The following is a 24,618-nucleotide window of genomic DNA, read 5'->3' on the forward strand; positions in this document are numbered from 1 at the left end:
GGCGGCTACCACGCGAGATCCGAATCTCTAATGTAGGATCAGGTGTCCGGGTTTTCCGTGCAACGATTTGTTCCCATAATCGCAATAATCAATTCCACGCGCAAACAGAATCGCTAACGTTTCCGTGTGCGAACGCCAGCCGGCTATATTGCAATTTACTCCAATCGCCTATCGGTATCCTCGCCTTGTCAGGGAGTCGCGAATCGCGTTCAACTCGAAAGGTATACCGACCTCAATTTATACCATTAGGATAGTCAGGCCGTGGCTAATGCCCGTGGAATACTGTGCCGAGATGGTACCTCGTCCCAATTTATCAAGTAATAACCCATGTAAATACCTTACATTCAATTCATTTGATAAGAGATATGTAATTATATACACGCTTTTTGCCAATTAGTGACTGACATATAACCTGGCTTTCCTGCCTTAGGTACCTGTGATTTAGTTGATCGCCGATCATTCTTTCAACATCTCTGTCTCGATATGTAAGTGCGGGGTGTTTGTTTTCTCGTTTCTTCCTTCATGGTAATAGTTTGCTCGCCGATGATGCTGTAGGCACTGGTTCATTACTTGCTAGAAGGATCTTATCGCCTCTATGCTACGGTATTATCATCGCATTTCGACTGTCACAGTACAATTGCTCGGATCAGAATAGACGCATGGGTTTGAATGTACTTTTTTCCCCCAACGAGGTTTGAGTTTTTGTTCTTCGTGTCTTCTGTGACTCGTCATTGGTAGACTTTAGATTTATCTCCTCGCCGGTCTTCGTCATTTTTCATATCCTCTCTCAACGATCAAGTTGTTCATTTGCAACGAGAACGATTTCACGATCGTTCTATCCGGCGGCTATCCGATCCATCGAAACGTCGCGCCGCGTCCGTAAGACTGCAGCATTCGAAATTTTAATCCGACAATTCTCCTAACAGTAGTTCTGTTACTAATGGCGTCAGTGCACCCGAGTATTCCGACGGATATCGTTGGTGGGCGTAGACACTGAACGTACGGATTAAGGTTGAGCATTCTTCACCTACACGCATTCGTGACTATAGCTGCACCTCGCCACCTCGCGCTGGTTCCGTACCGCGACATATGCAGATCTCTGCTTATTCCCGCGCCACACTGTAATTACCGTAATTGCATTGTGACGCTGTCAAGTACCAAGCCGTGTCATATCGGCGAGCTTGAAATGCCAAAGATAGCTACTCGCAGTTCTCGAGGTGATGGACAAGCGGGCACCGATTTACACGGTCTAGTGCCGTACATTGTGACAAGGGTTTTGATACCGGTTTGAGGTACGAATTGCGCCATTTAACATTAGCAATGCTCCTTCGTAGATTATGCCCACGTAGACGCGTTACGCGTAAACTTCCTTAACTCCCGACAATAAATACCCCGGGAGTTCAGTTGTGAGCTCCGATGCTAGATACACTTTGCCTGTGGTGGTGATAGTTTTCACCGTCGCATCGTACTCATCTTATGAACCATGCTCACTACCGTAATCTGATACACCTGGAAACGTCTGAACGTTACGCTTCGTCTGCAGTAAGGCAGGAATCCTACGTACGTTGCTCTGGTGTATTTCACGTTAAATTCTAATCGTGTCTTATTATACTCACCCAGTATTCCGACTGGAGATGCTGTTTAGATCCCGGATTGAAATCGAGGCATTCGTGTATCTACGATTTATTATTATGTATGTATTTCATTTGCCACGAACGACTCTCTGCCCTATCATTATCGTCATCATCGTCATCATCGTCATTATCGTCGTCACTAGCAGCATCCTCGACACCATCTCGGCAACTCTCCTATTACTTTATATCCATATGTATGTATGTATGTGCAGCGGTAACATTTCCCCAACAGGATAGAAATATTGCTACGATCGTTCACGGTTCACTGTTTGTGGTCTTTTTATTCTCCGTATAACGCGCTGCGAGTTAAAAGTGAAGAAATAATATATGGATTGTGCAGGATATTGTAACACGATCGCATCTCGTTCGTACTCGGTTCTAAACCTTCTCGAAATTGATTAATAACTTATATCTGCGTTTCTCTTACCTTGACTTGTACGATTATCTATGATATAAAAAGATAACCGTGGATTAACCTACAATCTTGAGGATCGGGATGAAGGGGACTCTCTATTTGTGGATGTATATTGTTTGGATATCTTTTTTGCAATCAAAATTTTTTTTTATTGTCAACGTTGCGGATGAAACATCTGTGCGAATGGTTTCATTGAAATATATTAAAATTGGCTTGAAATATATTATATTACATAATTTGCACAAAAAGTCATATATCTTACAGCTATACTTATACACGGACTGTACATAGTAACATATAAATCTATAATTTAAATAATCGATCGTCTTATCATTGATTCGAAATGATATGCCTATCATATCTGTGTAATTATCGTTACGTCTTGTAATTCCCAGTAACGTGACATACATAATAAATAGCCTCCTATGTTGCAGGAATCGGGTAAATTTTTCGCAATCCTTGAATCATATAACTCCGAAGAGACAGTTTAATGTATAACGTATCTGTAGATAAGGATACTTTTTACTTTGTGAATCTCTAAATTTCGACTAAAATTCGAAGAAAAGAATATTGCATGAATAGGACTATGCTCACAACTTGCATGCGTGAGTTTATCGTTATATCTTCTCTATCTTACTATGAGTTATCGAGAAACGCGAGCATCGTGTTGAGAAGGCGACACTAAGACGAAATTTATGACTCATGACCTTCCTTACGGTAATTTGAAATCGAAGGTGATACTCGAATTTCGATCTCTTCATTGTTCCGCTCCTACATGTAGTAGGATTACTCGCGGTCATGATATTGAAATATCTACCTAATTTATGTATATTACATATACATACAATTCCTATTATTTTCAAATAACTATACCTGTAAAATGATTTGGGACGGATGTTGAAACCGGATTGCGGGTTTCAAAGGAGTACCGCAAACCACGATGTAACATCAATCACCGTTTCCAAAAATCGCTACGTTTAAGTAATCTCTAACGGTAAACTCCTAGAGGATACCGGTGTTAAGACGCTAGATTCTTGGTCAGAGTTAGGCGGTGTAAGATCGGCTGATGGCGTTCTTGGACCGACGCCATTCAAGGTTGCGAGGGCTTTGATTTCCCGTGAGCCTTGACCAGCGCCTCCATCGGCGGTGGGACTGATTTGATTAGAATTCGGATTGTTTACCGCGCACTTTTTGAAGTGGGTCCGCATGTTGCTGCTCTGCGAAAACCTGAGGCCGCAATTCGGACATGAGTACGGTTTTGTGCCGGTGTGGTAATTCAGGTGAGTTTTGAGATGATGCTTCTTGGTGAACGCTTTCGAGCACAGGGTGCATTGGTAAGGCTTCAGTCCGGAGTGCAATCTGGTGTGCAAGGTCATGTTGGACCTGTCGGCGAAGGCCTTGTGACAAACTTGACATTGGTACGGTCTCTCCCCGGAGTGAGTCCGGAGGTGCTGTTTCAGTAACATTTTCCTCGAGAAGGCTTTGCCACACTGCTCGCACTGGTGTGGCTTCACACCCGTGTGAATCCTCACGTGCATGTTGTACGCCACTCTCTGATTGAAACTCTTCCCGCATTCACCGCACGCGTACTCTTTACGATTCCTATGGATCTTCATATGCGAACTCAAGTATCCTCTATCGTTAAAGTACTTTCCGCACTCGGGGCAAGTTGCTGCGAACTCTCTGGTACCCTCGTGGACGCTACGATGATACTTGTAGTTGCGCAGCTGGGAGAACTGCTTGCCGCAGTCCGAACACTGGAAAGGCTTCTCGCCGGAGTGGGTACGTGCGTGAACCTGAAACAGGCAATGAGCAGGCTCCTATAGTCATCACGTGATAACATGCAAGTGGTTTGTTCTTCGGCTGCGGAAACGGGCATGGAGAATCGTTGAAAATTTCGCCACGTACGATGTGTCTACTCGGATGATAGACGTCTTAGAAACAGCGGAGATATGTGTCCTTTCGGTAAATATTTCAAACGGGTATAAAAGAAGTTCGCTCTTACTTTGCATAGCGGTAGACACACCTTGTATACCCTGACTATCGGCTATCGACAAATTCATAATTATCATGATTGAATGGATTCGATTCGAACTACCGAAGGCTGAACACGCGACTAACAATAAGAGCTACGACCAATGACTGCTACCCGTGCATATAAGTTCACTTCATCGATTTATCAAACTCACTTTCAAAGACGCTCTCGTGACAAAGGTTTTTCCGCACTGTTCGCAGCGGTGATCGTCAACGGTGAGCTGGGATTCCGTGACAACGCGACCTTGTCCTCCGTCAACGACCATGGGGTCGTTATTATTCGAGTCACTCTGATCAATCGAATTGCTGATCTTTTCTCCCAGAGTGCAGAAGGTTCGTGGTTCCTCTTCAACGCTCATCGTCAAGTTCGCGGAATGATTAGTTTGCGGTTCGTTGTCCCTCATGGAATCGCAAAGCCTGCTGACCGGATGAGACAGTTCCGGTTTACCGGCGGATGGTAAGGAATTCTGACCAATTTCGACGGGTGGGCGGGGTTGTACGGTTGGCAGGGTGATGGGAATCCCGGCTGTGAGACCTGGCACTGGGGTGGGATGTATGGGAACACACGGAGGCGGCAGCGTAGGTGGAGAGCTTTGGTTCTGGTAGTAAGTCTGGTTGACCGCGAAACTGACCGGAGACGGTCTGATTGGCTGAGGACCGGGAAAGAGCATTTGCGCTCTGTAGAATTCCTCCAATTTTCTCTCTTTCAAACGCAGCAGCTCCATTTCGCTCGGATACGAGATATTCGTCGTGTTAGGAATCTCAAAAGCTTGAAACCCGCTGGTGCTCTCGACCGGCCTTGGGTACTGATCGTTTACGACGGGCTGACATCCTGGAGGTATAGCTGGTTCTATTCGGGTTACCTCCGATGACAAGAGTCGCTGCAATCTTCCATTTGGCTCCTAAAACATGACGTTACCATGATTGATAGTAGAAAGGAGAGACGCTGAGAAACAAAAACACAGAACACTACTACTGGTTCGAAATTTACAGTGCAGAGGATCCGCCGTAAGACAAGCACCGTTAACCATATGAATAGAATTGATGCGTAGAGATTAGGCATAGTTTTTCACCGCCCAGGTATTCTCTTTGACCTAGCCGGACTAACGTGCCGCTTTCGTTGAGCTAACTGTTTTTTCTTTCTCCGTTTTTATACTGAAAAATTCCATGAATGAATGTTGTGCACGCATAACTGTGCCAAGCATTGCAGGTCAGTTTTCGTTGATAGAGAGCTCAATTATACGACTTACACAGGGCTATAACCTATACCGCTTATGCAAGCCCACGCAGGTTTTCATTGTGTAAACTCGAATGCTTGCTTACTTGTACAGTCGGTTACTATATCTATCGTACATACTACCTTGTAAGCGTAAGAGATTGTTTACTTGTCGATCTCCCAAACGTCTTTATCAAAGAAAGCCTTTTCGTAGTTTGAGCGTCTTGAGAAATTTCGATTATCAATTAACTTCGATGCGTTAACTGGCTCTGAGAGTAGCGTGGGTCTAATGGTGATTGCTACAAGCTAAAGCATGTACCACGTGGTATAAACACACCTTGGTAAACACCTATCAGAGTGAATCTGATTAGCACCTTGGAATTTTTATAATAGCATTGATGATAGCATTTTCTAGGACAAACGAGATTTATGAATAAGCGTAACCACGATTTGGGAAGTGATTATTCAATGATTAGCCACGATGCTAAACCATAATGGGTACAAATACTTTGTTATTCCCAAGTCTGAATTACGTCAACGTATTCAGGGGATCATCAAGTAGGGATTTAAATTAGATCGTGGGCGGATATTATACTCTCTGAGATTCAAATAACGGGATATGACAACTAAGTGGTCGGAAAAAATTAACGTTACGCTGGAGCTGCAACTCGTCGGTAACATTTATTACACTAAGTTGTCACTGGTTCAATTTACCAACTGACTAATTCAATTATATTATTACAACCTATTAACGTCACGCAAATATTCTAATTATGGTAGGTCATTTTGGTTGCGAATCATTAAATGAGTTATTTTTTGAACGCATTTATATTCTCAAGGCAGAATCAACGGTACAGTGATTCGAATGAGACTATAACATTTTTCGAAACCATGTCCTGTTAATTGTTCGTTAAGAATTGGGTATAATCAATGCCAGATGAGACGTTACAGACAACCAACGCCCAACGATTTTGGATAGTCAGCTGACACGATTAACATGCATCAACCAGATTCTTAATTATCATTCGACAGCACTTTACCAGCACCTGACAACCCATCACATTTCGTCTTTGGAAGTGAGAATCGTGTTCATGCGTCTCAAACGGGGTTTTTTGTTTTTCTTCTTCATTATCAGACCTCAAGGATATGAAAGTTGATCACAAGTTTGCGAGAAACTCCCGGTAACTCTTGGACGAATGAAAAGAAGTTGAGAAAAAAAATGAAAATTATATTTGGTGACGACTGTATATCGTGCCTGTACTTTAATTGGATTCTTTCAGTACCAAACGGAACGGTTAGATCTTTTTGTCAACATGTTTCGCATTAGAAAGCTGCTCTGAAAAACAATGTCAACTAACGGTAACCCACCAAAAGGTTTTTAAAGTTTCAGTAGTATTAAAATGTTGTGATTTTCAAAATAGCATAAAAGTCATTGGCCGATAGTTAAGTTTTTTTCTCGCTTGCGCGCGCCGATCTTGAGTCGCGTCCTTTCTTTACCGGTTCACACAGCAGCGACTGTGTCCCACTTGGATAACTTTTCTGAATATCTTCCGTCAGAGGTATGGCCAGACGTTATCTGATTCAGCCCCTGGCGTTCAGATTGTGACGTCTGATAGTTCCTTGCGCGACTACCTCAAAACTCGATCTAATTTACCTAGTCATTATTCTATCGGTTCACAATGCATGCCTTGTAATAAGGTCATGAGCTAATGCGATTTCGTGTTCCTGGCACTGACCGTGAATCATACGTCACATCCAAATAATCAACGATATTACCTACCTACCAGTCAGACAGCTCGGACCACTGCCGTATACTTTAATACTTATGTGCGGGAGTCCGAGTCTAATGCCCTGCGGTGCAGGCACGTGATATTTACATCGCCACACCTCGAGAGTACTCCTCGAATGTTTTTAGGATTCGAAAATTAATCACGTTTGGAAGTCATTAAAAACGACTCTACATACGTCTTACTACAGTCCGCAAATATCTCTTGAAGTATGTACCGTTCATTCTTTCGTTGAAGCGCAGCTACCAGCTTCGTTTAAACTTTGAATCCCCATTTTACGTCGGTTGAATTACTGCAACTACGAATGACTGCTGACCTTAGAAACGCGGGTAACCGTTTATACCAGCATGCACGGAACTGGGGAGCTCTTCTTCGTATGTCGTATTCTAGTTTTCGCTCGAGGCGACTCCGTACCCTTCTTAATCGCGTGAATTGCACCGAGACAAGTTCCTCAGGGTCGCCCTAACGGTTAGGTTAACTCACAATCAGTTATCCAACCTGCGCGCTCTTTCTCACCAAGCGACTCGTAGGTGACCCGCCTGATCGGAAACAGGTATATGTAACTTGTTACCTCGCTAGGATTTAAGGATGTACTTTCTCAACCAAAAGTCAGCCTCCTCGACGATGTTTAATACTTCATGAGAAGATAAAAATCGGAAAAAATCAACCACGATAAAGATGATAAGCAAATTGAATTTGAACAATAATAATGCCCAAAGGTTATCAATAAATTGCTTAAACAAAACAACAGTAAATTCTTTAAAAATTCATGTGTATTCAGGAAAATCAATGAATTCATTTCACATAACAAAGAAAAACAATCTCTGCAAATTTGTTGAACAACGTTTTCTTTAAACAATTTGTTGATAACTTTTGGACAATATTATTATTCAAATTTAATTTTCTTACCGTCTTTATTGTAGTTGATTTTTTCCTGATTTTAATCTTATCGTAAAGGATTCAATATTCTCAACGAGTCTCACTTTTGGTTGGGAATGTATAGCCAGTACATCTCTTATGCCCCTTGCAGGAGAAATAACTTAGGTGCTGTATTGACTGAATTTCATTCGCCACTTTGACCGTATGTTGATACTTTGACTGTATAATACGTTAATCATAACTTTGATTGGATTGAGCCAAGCATACCAGGCTGCCAGCATCGACTGATTTCTACTTCTTGGCTGAACTCTGGGTGAACTCTTAATCGTTGACATATTTCAAGACTGTATATGAATATTGAGCGACTAAATTGTGGGAATGCAAATTAATGATGATTTTCAGGATGGCGGTGTAGCTGATTGGAATTTCTAATATATAAAATAATAAAAGTCGAGAATTCTGGTTTCGCGAGAGAGTATTTCACATCTAAAGCTGTTTTACAACCATACCGTATATCCCGTTTTAATACCGTTATTACTTTTCGCGACGACAACATTTATGGTGAACATGATACACGACTTTCATTTTGACTTGTACTTGGGTAGGAATAACGTGATGTGTAGATTGCTCGTATGGATTTTCATGCAGAAAACCAAGTCTATGACATGGGATAAGTTTGACGGTCGTACCAGCGCCGTATACTCTTTGTGAGAAGAGTTCTTGCCAACGATTCTCCGAGTCGTATCAATTTCAATTAAAACTGATAACCACTCTCTTCGTCGCATGTTTAAATTTACATTTTACAATTTCGCATCCAATAAAATGCATAAAATCTGACGGTGCGTTTCTTTACGATCGATTATTCGAAATAGTCGTGTTACAGCTGAATAGGCGTTGACAATGGAGCTGTAAAAAGTTGCTATTGCGCTTCTCTGGTTACGAACTGAAAGTTGCAGAGTAACCAAGTTTTTCAATTTAACCGCGAGCGCTTCATAATTCAGAAGTGAGAAAAACCCCGTGTACATTACAGGCACACGGAAATTAAGAAAAATGATGATCAGTGCCTTGCGAACGTTGTAAAAGTATATCGACAGCCTGAGATGATTCAGGAATGTATACAACAGCTTTCAGCTTTAAATTATATTGGTTTATTACTTTTTCTTTAAAACCTATTCCGTTTTTTATGGGCTTTTTCCAGAATGCATTATTATTTACATCAAACTGTGTGCGGTGACGGCAAATACGCTTCTCTGAAAGTAATTTTTTTTACACGTAGAGTACTTAGAAGTAAATCTATCACGTTGTTTCAAAAGCCGACAAAACGCTGGCAGGTATAAGCGTACTTAGATCGTCAATTTTCAAGCGTTTCGTTTAAGTACGGAAACCATACAGTTTATGAATTCCTGCGAACAGCGTGCCCATAACAGTATTTAGCTCGATACTTTTACACGTGGGAATAGTTACCATTACAGAGAAAGACAAACACTCGTTATTTTATGAATATAACTGGAAACGACAGAAATTGCTACCGATTGCAAAACGATATTTTAAATGTGAGCCATAGAAAACGTTCCTCAGCTTACTCCGCATATTTCTAGTGCGAGTATATGTTTAACCCAATTACGAAGTCGGTGTAGGAGATTACGTCGTTAACCTGTATCGGTAATTATGTGATTTTAACTATCCAAATAAAATTTATGTTCGAAGTTTAGAAAATTATCGAAATATGTACATTCATTTATTATAGATATTACGTCTGGTTATTTTACGACTTATACGGGATGAGCCGTGCTACTGAAAATTTTTGTAGTTTGCACGAGCATTTCATAACGGAAATACGGAGCAGTCTAAAGGTATCGCAACAAAACAGCGAGAGTAATGTAATTGCTCCATTAACCATCCAGGTGAATTTACCATCGTTGAATATTTTAAAAGGACTTTACGGCAAGCCAGGTTTGGGTATTTCGGTTGATGGATTCCCTTTCACTGAATCGACTACTTTTTTAACTCTTTGAAAATTGTCGCCTTGGCGAAAGTAATAAAAGGAAAGCCGTTTGTAAGGATTATAACTGATTACCAAGAATTACGGCATTACATATCTCCTCCTCGTTAACGCAAATCAATCTCTTGTAATTTTAACGCTCATTCCAACAAATTATCCCTCAAGTCACATATAACGTTATAGGGTCTCGTACAGTCATTCCTAACAAGTAAAAACGGACGAACGCAAACCACTGTGTGGGTATACGTCATACCTTGTTGCACCGGACGCTTGACTCTGTGCGCACTTAATTGACTCGCATGAATTATTGTAATTTATTCATTGCCCATGGCACACAATAGCTAACTGGCTGTGCACTTCATCATGGTCGGTACTCGCGCACCGAGTGATGCATGCCTACGAGTCACGCGGCGATTCTCTGTCTTTCGCGAACAGTTGTATACAATCTAGCATTTGACAAATGGTTACCATTCAAACGAATTGAGTAGCCGTTGGTTCATCGTCATTGATCAATGTGTTCTGTTTTCCGCCTTCTTTTTCCAGCTACTCCCTTTCGTGACAGCTACTGAATTCCAATTGTTGATCGAACGGCAATGATATTGGGCATAATATTCGATACATTAATATTGCATAAAGATTGCAGATTATCGTGTTTGGGTCAACCTCGCACTCGCCGCTTAAGGAACATCAGCAAGAATTGATTTCAACGTTTGTATGATTACACTAATAATTCGAGATTTAGTGCTCATTGATCCTATACTTTTGTGTCGAAGAAACCTGTGAGAAGAACTTTGACGGTGTAGCTTATAATTTTTACCTTCCAGTGTCTTGTTCCTATCGTGAATTTCATTCGCCAGAGCAAAGGCCGTGGCCGATGATTGAATCTTTTATCAAATGGCCTGTAACAGATTTTACGATAATTTCCAAATTCAGCTCCTCAGATACCTTCTCAAGAAACACAAAGCGTGTTACCGAAGGCTTGACTTTTTCACATCGCGATGTTGAAATCCGAATATAATGAATATAGGTAAAAATTAAATGTGTACGACAACTATGGCAGTATCGAAATTTCTCAGCTAAGCTTATAAGCGATTAATTCAAGACCTGCGTGTCACACGAAATTACACGTAGCTAAAGTACCTACAAAATAAGTCAATTATGAAAAAGTAAAAATAGACGTAGGAATCGCCTGAAACAACGCCGATGAATCTTTCCGACTTGCGTCCCTGCGTCATTATTTGAGGCATGGGAAACCGTCGCGTGTCACTAAACTTCACAATCACTTGTACCGTGTAGAACGCCTGTTCTCACAGGTATCTAACGATCTATACTAGGTATTCATCTCCCCATCGCAGACGGTTGAGAAAAATAAAGAACTTTTCAAGAGTGAGAAAAAAACAACATTGGCAAAGTTTATTACCACTCGTGCAGGAATATTCAATCTTACTGAAAATTGCTAAAATTACCATGAACGCTTCTATGGACTTACGAGCGTAGCGAAACGCCTCGAGCATGAAAAATTTCATAGTATATACAAAGAAAGCATGTAATATAAACTTACACAATTGCCGGTATGATTCTGAAGCATCACTATCGGTTGCATCTTCGGGGAATGATGGGGTCTTGTCAGTTGCCGCCATGGGGAAGCCGTGACGTGATTAGCCACGTGTTTCCTGGGTGGTCTCCACCTGCAGCAGGCGTCTCTGCATACGGTGCCTTGTTCGCCTGGAACGTAACCAAACTTCCCAATGGCCTGAGGCTCCGTATGTCCGGATTGATGCAACGAAGGTACCCTGAGATCGAACAAGCTCTCCAAACTTTTACTCGGAGATCCGTGACTTTTTTCACCCGACATCGGAAACGGTGGTCTGTCTTTTTCACCGTGGTGTGAAACTCTCCTCGTGTCAGTCGATTGCGTTGAGCGTGCCGCCTGCCGCTCAATTGTCGCGAAGGATCCTTTTGTCGTCGAATAATTGGTCGGACAATTCGCCACGCTTTCAACACACGTAAGACGTTCTCTAAACCTGGAAGCTCGGAGACCATCGTCGACTTCGGTTTGGGCTTGGTGCACATTGGTGTTCCTCGATATCTTGCACAGATTCATGGCAGTCGCTTCTGCTGGACATCCGTCCGTTGGTCTGACAACGGCTTCCGGTTGTATTTTTTGGGAATCCGTCATGGCGGGCGATATTTTCTCGACTCCGGAATGCCCGTTTGTTTTCTGAATTGACTCGAGGTCGAGCTTCGGGTCCAAGACGTATCTCGTATCGAGTGGCGCGTCTACTGGTTTGTCCGTTAGTTTCGATGCGCCGTTTTCACTGTGAACGTCCGGACTCGTTGGGAGGCTCGTTTCCATCTTGGAATCTCGATGTGGGTAGATTTTCGGGTTTTCCGATACCTCGTGGGATTTGACGTAGCGGTGACGCCCCGCTTCGTAGAAGGAGTTGTACGAGTGAATGTTCGATTCGTGTTGCTGAAACCAGTCTCTGTACGAAAGCAGAGGGTATTGATCACATTGAAGATAAGTCGTGTTCAACTTCACATCCTTTATATCTTCCGGCTTACAGTCGTCGGTGCACGTCATCATTTCCGGTAGCGGAGGGAGATTGACGCGAAGCGTTTGCGCCGCCCTCAAAAACGCGTCTAATCTCGGTCTCGCTATGGCCGCGTTTCCCGTATATATCAGACCCAAAATTGCCGCCAATTCAGGCCCTTCCACTTCGGCCAGTATTACTGTTATTGGCTCGCACAATCCTGCTGATCTGCTGTGCGCTAGCAGCACCTCCTGAAACAGAGAATGCGTTATTTAATCACAAATCGTTTCTTTCATACCTTATAAATCATCCCGATGTTGCCAATTGATCGAAAGAACAACACAAAAGCATTAATATTGCATCGTTCGGGGAGAAATTTCTCACGCTATTTAGACTCTGAACAGATCGGCGCGACAGAAGGTACCTCGTTCTTGCTACGAATGCTACCGTCTTTGATGTTGAATTATAATTTTTTATATTTCATTTACTGTTTTTTTTTTTCCTCTTCTCAGATGCGCACGTATATTTCTCGTAAGAAAAATGTATAAGATTTAACATCTGTATGCGCTGCAGTCGCCGCATGCTCACAGATTATATCTCGAACTATAAATTCGAGGGCACGAGAAACTTACATTATATCGTTTTCTCGTTTCGCTTTTAGCACACCCAACGGTTTTTGTGCTATGCTTCCATACTCGCTTGTTGGAAAATTAAGGACAAAGAACCCTTGAGTTCAGGTAATGGACAAGCCTTTTTTTGTATTGCGAGGATCACGGATACGTTAAATCGAATTCGGTTACGCTGGGTCTGGGTCAGTAGATTTGTAAACTGGTTACATCCCCCAAACACCTGGAGACTTAGAAAGATGATCGAACACTAAACGTTGCTTTAGTCAAAGAATTGTAAAAAAAGAAAAACAACAAAAAATGGATAATTTGTTATCACCGCAGAGAATTAGGCTCTAGGCGTAGTGTGTACGAGAAAATGCGAGTTAGGTAGGTTTATTGCACTTTGTTGTTGAATGAGAACAAGATCTCTGAATTTACTGACTTCTCAAAGTTCCAAGTGCGCGTGGAAATGTGAGGAAAAAGTTTTTGTGTCATCAGCTGCGAAGACTGAGGTGATGTTTCTGATAGTTATCGATATTTCGTTGTCATAAAGTAGAAACAGAGATAATTTTCACTGAAGGGGAACAAAATTCCTACATTGTAATATATTTTTAGATAGTGTATCGTTCAGAGCGTGACTCGTTACGAGACGGCTATTGAAGGTGAGATTTGAACTCTAACGATATACGGAAGTGCGCGTACGGTAATCAACGGTTCGAATAATTAAGAATGTGGTTTATGCGAGAAAAAGAGCCCGATAGAAACGGAATGGCGCTGTAAACTCTGCTGCAGGCTGCTCAATTAGGGGATACTAACGCTCTTCTGGCATCATTTACACGTCCACAAATTGGGCTAGAAGACTCTGGCTACCACGATCTAACGAAAGATAAACTAAACTAAATTAATCCAACTGGTGTTGCCAATTTATCAGTGCTTCATCCCACGTTTAAAGACTTTGTTACTTGTACGGGACACGAGTTGAATTGTTAGTCAAAAACATCTCGTTATCTTAGACAAATCGTCAAGAACTGGTCGAGTATGCGATGTCCAAAGTTTTATCATACCTATTTTGAAATACGTTTACGGAAGGAATTTATTCATCACCGTACAACTTTGGTAACAGTTGTATAAAAAAATGGAGATCGATGCGATGTATTAATACAGCGTTTTATACGCCTTATCAAAATCGCAATCCTAGGATGTTAAAATGTAATGACCTAAACGGAATTCCTTTGTTTTTTACGTAAGCAACGTCCGAGAGTAGACTTCCTTTTCGAAAATGTCCGGGAGAATTACGGAAACTATCGGCGTTTAGATCGATGATGCGCGAACTTCAACGTATAAATAACTTCTGCGCGCAGAAAATTTCTTGCGGAAGATCAGCGAGACTGCCGTTGGGAGACGATGATCGTAAATGGCCAGGTCATTGCCACTGTGACCATAAGTTACCGTAAATCGCAATGCTCAGTGGTTGCGTTTCCCCGACTCGCGTTCTCCTTCTTGGATGCTTATTAAACTCATTAAACGTGAAATTGATAGATCTCTCGAAATCCGGCTAGCGTTTTGTGCCATGTGCTGTAGTATTTACCCCGCGGACAGTACGACATCTCAGTCTGCGCTGGAACTTGTTGCTGTATTATAATTGAAGCCGGCCTGTCAGACAAGTTTGTAATTTATCTCCCAGCGATTATTTTTGTTACACCCATTTTAATCTCACGTTACACCTACCTGTAACCCGTACATATCGTGATAAGTTTGTCAAATTTTTCACTAATGTTTAGGCTAGATATGGTGGCTGATTATATGCTTGCCACGGTGCTTGGCTTTGACCCTATCCTTCAGCCGAGATTTATGAACGTGATCTATCAATCGTACGCTTGTGAAAAGTCACCGTTGACCACAGCCTGCCGGCAATGTTGATTGTCATTCCTTGGACACACTGTTGTGCTTTTTACAATTTTCAATAATGCAGAGGGTGATATTAGAACTCGAGTGAATGTTTACCCGATGATTGACCCGTGCAAGTTTATGTGAGTAGTGAAATAACGCAAGCACTACAGTCAGATTAGTCATGCTTCACCTTACTCCTAATGTCTACTTTTACCAATCTGGTATTGAGTGTCTATGCACTAACATTCTTGCTTTTAACCATTAACGCGTGGCTCTCATTCTCAATCTGCAAAAAAAAGGAGAGGAAAGGAAAAACCGAATTAAGGTCGTTGTATGAACACTGTGAAATAGCAACGTAACGACGCGGGTTTTGCTTTTGAAAGATTTATGGATCCTAACGACGTCCTGTGAATACACTAATGCGTTTTTGGTTGTCCTTTTTTTTTTATCCCCATTACGGAAATATTTGGATAACACAATTTTATGCTTACATGCTTAAACCATCCTAGACTACCGCTTTGTCGAGACGTTACAGAAGTGTGGGTTAAATTTGGTGGCGTTAAAACGTGACAACTTGAAGAAATAAAAAGTAAGGAAAAAAAGAAAAGTTGATACGTGACAGTTGGGCGAACGTCCGAGTTCTAACATAGTAATGGCACATTAACAACCACGTCGATAACGCGCTGAATTGCCTGGATACAGTTATAGTTCTTGTAAACGGTGAACCGGAGAGCAGAGATTCTCGTGTGGGAAAGATGCTGGGACCGAGATATAACCGTATTCCTGCACCTTTTCTGAATTATGCAAGAGATTATATTATTGAGACCTGACTTCTGCGTAGAGCAACGGGCATGATGCTTCGGTCACGATGTCGCGTTTCACGTCCATTGACGCGCATACTTATACGTGTAACGACGATACTACACTCGATGGATCCATGCCTGTGATGAGCGAAGTCCGGTACACGATCATCGGCCATTCGTTGCGTAACTTCATACCTTTTATACAAGATTGTATAGGCGCTAGCCGACAAAGCAACAAATAAACGATGGGGAAATAAAAAGAAGTGAAACAAGTATGTTTGAGCAAGCCTTCGAACGCTGCACAGAAATATGGCGATTTAATTATACACATCAATGGTACGTGCCTTTATATAGACCATGCTACACGATCGTAATGAAGCAGCTCACTGCAGGGTACTTATTTCTCATGGTGGTTCATTTCTTCTCTCTCATCTTCGTCTCACCGTACTTTTATTTTTATCCTTAGCTGTATTTCTTTTACAGAGGAAACTGACTTGACGGATATATCAGGGTTGTATTCGTGTCGGCAAAAGTACGGCAACTCAACTTCGTTATTCCCATCGAATTCTTTCTAAATGGAGGTCAGGGGTCTCTGGATCCGAGAGCAGGGGTGAAGGGTTACCCGAATACAAAAGGCTAGTATTCATCCGAATCTACTTTTACGATCCAGCAAATGTCAGCGATGCGTACATACGATAACTCGGTAAAATATACAACGAGAAATTAAACGAGATCCGCGCTCTTAATAAACTTCCGTAGAAAGTATTTTTTCCTATGTAGATTACAAATCGTATCCACGTAATGCTCCTACGGCGAACCTCAACATTCGTCAATTTTATTCACGTGATCACAGGCGAAGGCAAATAAAAAGCGCCCGTCACTCCACGCGACATGGCTGTAATAGAGCAGAGAAAAGGAAACCGTTACACCAATTCTTTACTTATGTTAGACACGCGAGGCGGGGAGGTGTGATATTTATTCGCCTATTAAAATGAAACCGATTCCTCATAGGTTCGCCGAACATGTGTGTGCCACGTTTCAGAACCAACTGTGAATTCAAATTGAATAACTTCACGCAAAACAACGAAGCAATTTGAAAACACAAGGTATCGCAGCGGGAGATTATCAGGTGCTCCGTTTTTACTCTATGATCCGAGACTAGACGGTCCGAGTTTGACTGACAAGTTCGTTAATTTCGAAAGCAGCCACCGAAACGTCGGGGTATAGATAAATTATCGGTCGTTCTTGACCTTGGCAAATTGAAAACCAGTCGGTTCGGCGATAGTATGCCTGATAGATTGCTCAAATAAAAGTCTCCGCTTGATTTTTTTTTTTTTCAACCTGATTTCTGTTGCATGGAAATATACAATTTTGGAACAGTATGTCACGAGTATAAGTCTAGTCAATTTTCACTTTCTTATTATCACTTCGAAATTACGTACTTTCGGGCCTTTATGCGGTTCGGTATTACCTGCAATGTCAAAATACTCCGTGAAGATTGTCGATTGATAATCGGCGATCGGAAAAGTATTCAAGTTAAAATTGATATAAATAAGATAAAATCTGATTAAGTTGGTGAAAATTTCGGGTCTTTGAAGCATTTCAGGTGAGACTTGAGTACTTGAGTAAACCTGTCAGTGCAAGTTAAATAGAGATCTATAACCAATGTTCTCTTTCTAATTACTCTGTAATTGCTCTTTACTATAACGGTCAGATCTTCATTGAATACGCTTACTTTATTTCTTGCCGGAGGGTCGGTCATATTGACTATTAATATACCTTCAAATTCGATCATCGACTTCTGAAATAGGAGATCAAACTATGGCCTGAATGTTATTTGGATATTGAATATCTTGCTGTTCAAAGCATCTTTTTCTAAACGGTATCGTCATTATAATAGCACCGACCTGCACTGTCCAATCGTTCTTCTCATTTTGTATCACGCAGACTTTGGATTAGCCTTTCGAAGGCACGATAACTACTCCAATAAGCACACTCACGAGTGCTACCGTATGTATGCATCGGAGCTTAACCACGAGGTGTACGATAAATGAGGCGTGGATAATTAGTTACGTTCGTTGACACAAGTTTGGTGGTCTAGCTCGAATTATGCATTGGAATAAAATGCTGAATTTAAATAAGACGTACTAGAATTTAATAAATTTACCAAGATTAACGCAAGGGTTGTTCGATTCAGTTTTTCTTTTCTAACAGCAAGTAAATATCGGATAAAGAGTATTCATATAATTACAAGCGTTTTGATATAGCCGAAATAATCACTTACTTCGAATAAAATTTAACCAAATTGAAGAATTTTTATTTGATTCGAGTAAATGTTTTTTTGTAAATGTGTAAATGATTATTTAGATACTTCTTAATTACTTGTTGCCAGAAAAGGGAAATTGAATCAAACAACCATTGCGTTGATTTTAGTAAAATTGTTAAAGTTTAGTACCCCCAATTTGAATCCATCAAATAAATAATCAAATTTTTTAAAAATCAAAGAAATCAAGTAAACGCCATGTAATCATAAGATGCAATTTTTTTCACTTTCGGGGAACATGGGACACGATGGAGCCCCGTAAACCGCTAATTATTTTTTGTGGTTTTTGAGCACCGAGTACAAGTTGTTTCGATCTATCTTGAAGAAATTCATCGTTACATTGCCATGATTACAAACAAAAAAAAAAAATCCGGGCACGACGAACCCCCTCCAAAAATGATAAAGAGGTAGTGTTATTTTTTTAAACATTTGAAGTATTTCATTTTACCCGAAATACTCTATTTGTTTTTTTTTTTTTGCAAATCGCTTATAAGCTCCCAATTCTAAAACCGTTGAACGAAACAATTTTTAGAGGTCTTTTATGTTCCCCTACACGCAAACACATCGCATATTCGGTAAACGGAAGCATTCAATTTATATCTGATGAAATAAGGCGCGGTAGGCACCAAAATTAATTAGTCATCGTACCGAATCTCGCACCTGGCACTAGCTTTTTTCTTTCTTAAGACTTTCACAATTTTCCATTGTGAATAAAACAAATATGAACCACAGTCACGGTCTACAGGCGTTTTTTTTTTTTTTTTCGGCTTCCGCGACGAAGACGCAACCGAGTGTCGCACAACAAACCGGGATAATCGTTTTGATTTCAAGTGTAAATCATACATCGGTGATTCCATCGTGACGCACGGTGACATCAAGTACCAGTGGGCTGTGAAATTTTTGCAACCGGTTTCTTACCACACTGCCAACCCGGCACAAAACACAAACAACGTCAAATGCTGACCTTGTTTAAGAATAAATACATACACATTCACCGAACATGCGAATTGCAATTTTTTACCGTTTCAGCTAGAACCTCGTCGATTTTGCTTTCACATGACGAACGTTTGTATTCGGACTAATTGGATATGATGCACCATCTTCAAAAATTAACCAGCTTTTCACGAGTCTTTTGTATTTCGCGGTATCATCCTCTCTTTCGAAGCATATATAAATATGCAATTGGCAATATCGCTCTGAGAGTATCCAGATCTCACCTGTGATCTTTTTTCCGATAAAGTGCATTGAACCTTGCGCGACCGTCAATGTTAAACGGACTGTGGCAAACAGTTCGATGCTGGTAACTGATTTCGAACGATAAGTTATTACACATATGACCGTTCAACGGTGCTTTGTCCAGTTTCATTGGCATTGGTTTTTGTTGTTTTTTTATCCTTTGCATACGTATATAATATACGTATAAACATTCCCCTCTGGCTTTCGTCTACAGGTTATTGGGCGGTCATTGACATCGGATGACAAGCAATGTTTCACTCCTGGTCAAAGCATTGATACGGCCTTACGGTAGAAACGGTAGAAAATGACGAGTTTCAAGTTCGTTACGTTAATGCAAAAATTCATTGTTGGGAAAAATCGTGATGTCACAAATTTAGGATTGCATGAAATTCAGTATACTGTGATGAAACTATTGCTGAAGCTTCAGCAACTGAACATCTTCAGAGGACCCCACAGAATCTTTATGGGAATTGGCTCTCGGTCGAATTGGCTGAAATTTTAGTAATTTGTAGTACATAACCTCTCGACAAAAAATTCTCACGGGCACAAGTGTTAAAAATCAGCAGTTTTCGCGATACAGGCTTCGAAAGGGGGGCACGCGGATTTTTTGGTATCTCTGGATTTCGCGATTTTAACGAATTACAAAGCTTCAAGGGGAAATGAAGCATATTAGCGACAAAATGCACCGCCAATTTGTAGAGACTACGCACACACATGAAAAACAGGACAAGTCGATTATTTCAAGAGACGAAGGGTCTCGGTCTTCGGGCGAAATCTGACCTTGCACCTCTTTCCAGTAAACCAGCGAATTCATGGATGGAATCAATGCAATGCAACTACTGACTTTTCTTTGGGAGGGTATGTACTACAAAATACTAAAATTTCAGCTAATTCGACAGATTGTGAGAGCCAATTCCCATAAGGAATCTGCTGGGTCCTTTAAGACAAAGTTGCAAATTAGTGTTCATTTCTTTTTAACAGACAATTCCTGACGTTAATGATATTAACTACAGTGAAGCTTGAGTATAAATGGATCAATCACTTCTCTTTTCTTGCTGTCCTACTCTTTCGCATTCATCCGTTGGATTCTAGTTCGAGTACACCTGCACAGTCCCAAACGACACTTCAAGTCACATGCATGATGAATTATTCAAATTACGACTGAACAAAAATAAAATTGTACCATAAGCTGTCCTAATTGTATCATATGGATGTTTGATGAATACGATTAGAGTTGATTAGGTATCAGCCGAGTCTAGGCCAATTGACCGCTAACGTCCGGAACTTGATTTGAGACTCGAGTACTGTTTATTGGTGATTAATTTTGAGATGCTGTCTTGTAACGCACCTCGTAAGTCATAGCCCATCGATGTCGAACTGGCAATATCCACTGGCCAACCTGACCCCAAAACTGGAGAGGCGTTCTAATGACTTGCGAGTTTCGGAGAGAAGACTGCGCGAATATGCGATGGGCACATCACATGCCCACCGTATTCCGCGTTCATATTCAGCAACTGATCACGATGTGAGCCACGTTTAGAAGAAGATTTATGCTATCGATCTCACTTTTTTGTCCGCTCTTCGGTTGGAAATATTTCGACGCGCCGATTAACGGTTTACACTAGTCCTTTCAAAAGGCGAGACCCGTATGTGTACAGAACGTGCTCATAAATGAAACTTCTTTTAATTTATCGCCGTTCAAATCGAACTCCTCGATCGGAAAACGGACGCACGAGGTGCAGCCATTGCGACCAGAACATTCTTGTTAATTAAAACGTATCTTCCATCTTGAATTACTGAACTTAAATAGTTTTGCGCCACACCCACGGGGCTGACAGGTTATCAATTGCCTTAATACACAGAGAGAATTCATTTGTACGGGAGGATCATATATACAGATATACTCCACAGCAGTCGCGAAATATTATACCAGAACTGTGGCGATTTTTCTTATTACAATTTTTACACGCATTGCGTACAGGCAAAGTAAAGATCCTCCTAGTGCAGGACTACTATGCAATATTGAAAACTTTCCTGTATAAATTTTCTTCATGTATACGATTTAAAAATAAAAAAGAATACGAAGGAAGCATGTGACAAATAATTAAAAATATATTCATATCCGATTAGTAAACACAAGTTTTGTTCGAATGTCGACCCATCTGATAAGTGAGGCATGCACTTTATATTATTATACCTATGATGCAAGTGTATAATAATTTGTACTGTGAGTGGGCGGAGAGAGTTTTCTCCGGATAGAATTACCGTTAAGACTGTTTTACAGAATGGCTAACAAATCACAAGATTCAACGCAAGTGTTAATTGGTGGTTGTAACCAGTTATCAAATTGACATAAATATTGCATTGTTGGAGTATTCATTGCTGAACTTTACGCCCTTTCAAACTGATGCACAGATTGTAGGTCCGTGCGTAAATTCGGTTTCAAGTGGGATGATTGCTTCGGTCAACAGAGCATTTTATCTGCATTGTCATCTCTACGTGACTGGCACTTTTTTCATTCAGTATTCAAACGCGAGGCAGCTGGTGATGAATTAAGATACATTACCGGTATTTAAATTTTATTCATAGTCAGAGTATAGTGAAATGGTAGCGAAAATCTACAGGGTTATGCGTTCAAATTTTCAAACTGTGCAGAATTGAAATGACCACTGCAGACTCGTTGTCAGTACCAGTGAAGAGCGAATTCGCACGTGGTCGAATCAAGCTGCGTCCACGTAAAACGGACAGCTTTGTGGGGCCCGGTGAACATCCATCGATTAACTGTTTTACAGCCGATTCACGAGGTAGACGCCTACGAATGTTCCGCGGAATCGATATGAACGGAATGTTTGTCACCTTTGTCGGTGAAAATCAAGGTGTGGCTGATTGACTATTGTTTCGGATAATTCCAAGTTGCCGTCGGGTGGTGAGTTTTTAGTTGGACTTTGCACATTGATCCGGAAAACGAGTCAAGAAACTATGCAGTAAAAGCGCGTATCCGATGTTCGGATATGTTCAACACTGTTTTTTTTTACTGTTTCATTCCGGATCTATTCGTTACCAGTTGTGTAAGCTAATCTCTTACACGAAGGTGAAATGATCGATCTGTCAAATGTGTAGGTTTATATTCTGACTAGACGTTAGACGAAGTGTCAATATCGGAATTTAATCACTGTGACCATGTATAAGGGATTTTTACAAGCTCTTGACGTTGAATTTCTGATGAAGTTCCTTTTACATTTGGCGTATCGATAACTCGACACGTGAGGCCAATCGATACGATCAGGTGGTGTACTGCCCAGGACGGGAAATGAGAGAGAAAGAAAAAGAGCGACGACGAGAGTCTTGGAGAAGCGCCGGATTACCCGCAGTCGCGTTTAGAGTTTGAAAGAAGGTGGACCCTCAGCACTCACGTGGAACTGATCATATCGAGAATTAATTGATCTGAATTCAGAACAGCTTGTACTTGTCTCAAACTGATTTGACGCTTAACCAGATGTGTCCAATCAACCGATATACTTGCAGAAGCAGTCGAACGCCCAGAATTATGCAAAATGTTGTACACGAATACCAAATGAGTTGATTCAACTTATTCGTTCCACGTTGTTGCCCGTCTAAAATGTTCGGTACGTCAGTCAAGCTCCTTGGTTTGGTGATATCTGAGCTCAGATTCGACGTAAATAATAAAACGTGACCAGCTTAACTAAATTCCCGGTTTACATAAGGTACATATGTTCAAAACGTACTTCCCAAACCATCGGCGCAACTCACAAATTTCTCCGTGTATAATTATATATATAATATAATGATAGAGGATTGTTAAAATTCAAGTAGAAAGACGATATTCGGCGCGGCGGATGATAAAAATGTTGTAACTACGAGCACCTCGGTATGTGTAAGATGATGTGAACGAAGAACTCACTTGAAGGTAGGGGCTGGCAGCCGAGAGTACAAGGCGATGGGCTAGAAACCTCTGACCACCGGGACAGCAGAGGGCAACATCGGCAAATCTTTGGGACAGCATAGCTTCCCGAAGGAATTCAGCGACGTCTGGAGCTCTTCCGGAAACGCGAATTAGTTCCCCCATCATTGTTACACGGGTCGTGTACAACACGTGAACACTAGTTATGATTTAATCCAGCTGATAGAAATTTGTCGACCAGCGAAGGTGGCTGAGTATTTGTGGATGAGGCCAGACGATGGTCGGTTCAAAGTCATTTTAAATCCGTTCTCCGGTTCGAACGTTCCAGAGTGCGATTTATAATTGTTGCATATACGGCTCACTTTGAGAAAAACAGTAACTTCCTGAAGCTGATAATTGAAGGGTAAAAAGTAAAAAAAAAAAAATAACTTCACAGCCGAGCACTGCTTCTAGTTCCCATAAACACAGCCACTTTCGAGTTGACTTCGATTACAGTGTCAACGTAGAGAACACCAACCACTACAGTTAATCTGAAAAGTTCGATCGAGCCGCAGTGGTATTTTGATAAATGTGAAGAATAGTTTGTCATTCCTTGATAGAAGTGAAATTATTCTACTTTGCGGTTCAGTCGTCCCCGCACGTTAATCTATGGACGGAGCAACTCGTCCGGCCATAAGGGTTGCGGCACTTAAAAAGGACATCGCGCACGTGGTTCACACACATCGGTTAGAGAGAGGAGTGTTCAGAACGGAGTGGCGAGCTGGGGATTGAAGTCCCGAAGAGCCGCCGACACGGTATGCCTCGCGACAGGGCAACTGCCACCTGAGTGTACCTACCTCAGGTGAGCAGCAGTCCTCCTCTACTCTTTGCAGCCTCTCTCGGAAACACAAAAAGAACTCCTCCCATATCGGGCCCCCTCTCCACCGTCACTCACCACTACCGGAGTTGGTGTATCTCACCTGCGATAGGTACCTATTACCTCCACGGTGATTTGTTGTTGCTCTCTATGCCTGGTGCCTCTTTCTCAGTGCCGCATCGCGGCCGCTACGCTACGTACGCAAAGCAGAACCGGATCTCTCGTTTGGCTGTTTCCCTGTGTCGCTTGATTTCAACTCCTCCTCTATACCGGGCTATCACACCACTTGTGAAGTTTCGGGGCCCGCATGGTATCCCCTCCACTTCATCCGCGATAGTATCTGCCCGTTTCTTCGCCATGACAATACCTACATACGAAAAACAAGGACTCGCTCAATTCACCGAATACTAATTTACGGATGAATTTGATTAAATCACGTCTTAACGTATACCTACGAACGTTATTTATATTTTTACTAA

At 41.5% G+C, this 24,618-nt stretch overlaps 1 protein-coding gene across 1 annotated transcript; it reads right to left on the bottom strand.

The window, feature by feature from the left end:
* Positions 1–2,188: 2,188 nt before the first annotated feature.
* On the bottom strand, positions 2,189–24,166 carry LOC124217488 (uncharacterized). Its single transcript, XM_046623188.2, has 4 exons — positions 23,284–24,166; positions 11,529–12,752; positions 4,239–4,985; positions 2,189–3,845 (listed from the first exon to the last, which is right to left on the bottom strand). Exons 1-4 carry the CDS (start codon positions 23,449–23,451, stop codon positions 3,027–3,029), a joined length of 2,958 nt encoding a protein of 985 aa, XP_046479144.1. The 5' UTR covers positions 23,452–24,166; the 3' UTR covers positions 2,189–3,026.
* Positions 24,167–24,618: the final 452 nt, after the last annotated feature.

Source organism: Neodiprion pinetum, chromosome 1 (genome assembly GCF_021155775.2).
Source record: "Neodiprion pinetum isolate iyNeoPine1 chromosome 1, iyNeoPine1.2, whole genome shotgun sequence".
Taxonomy (NCBI): Eukaryota; Metazoa; Arthropoda; class Insecta; order Hymenoptera; family Diprionidae; genus Neodiprion; species Neodiprion pinetum.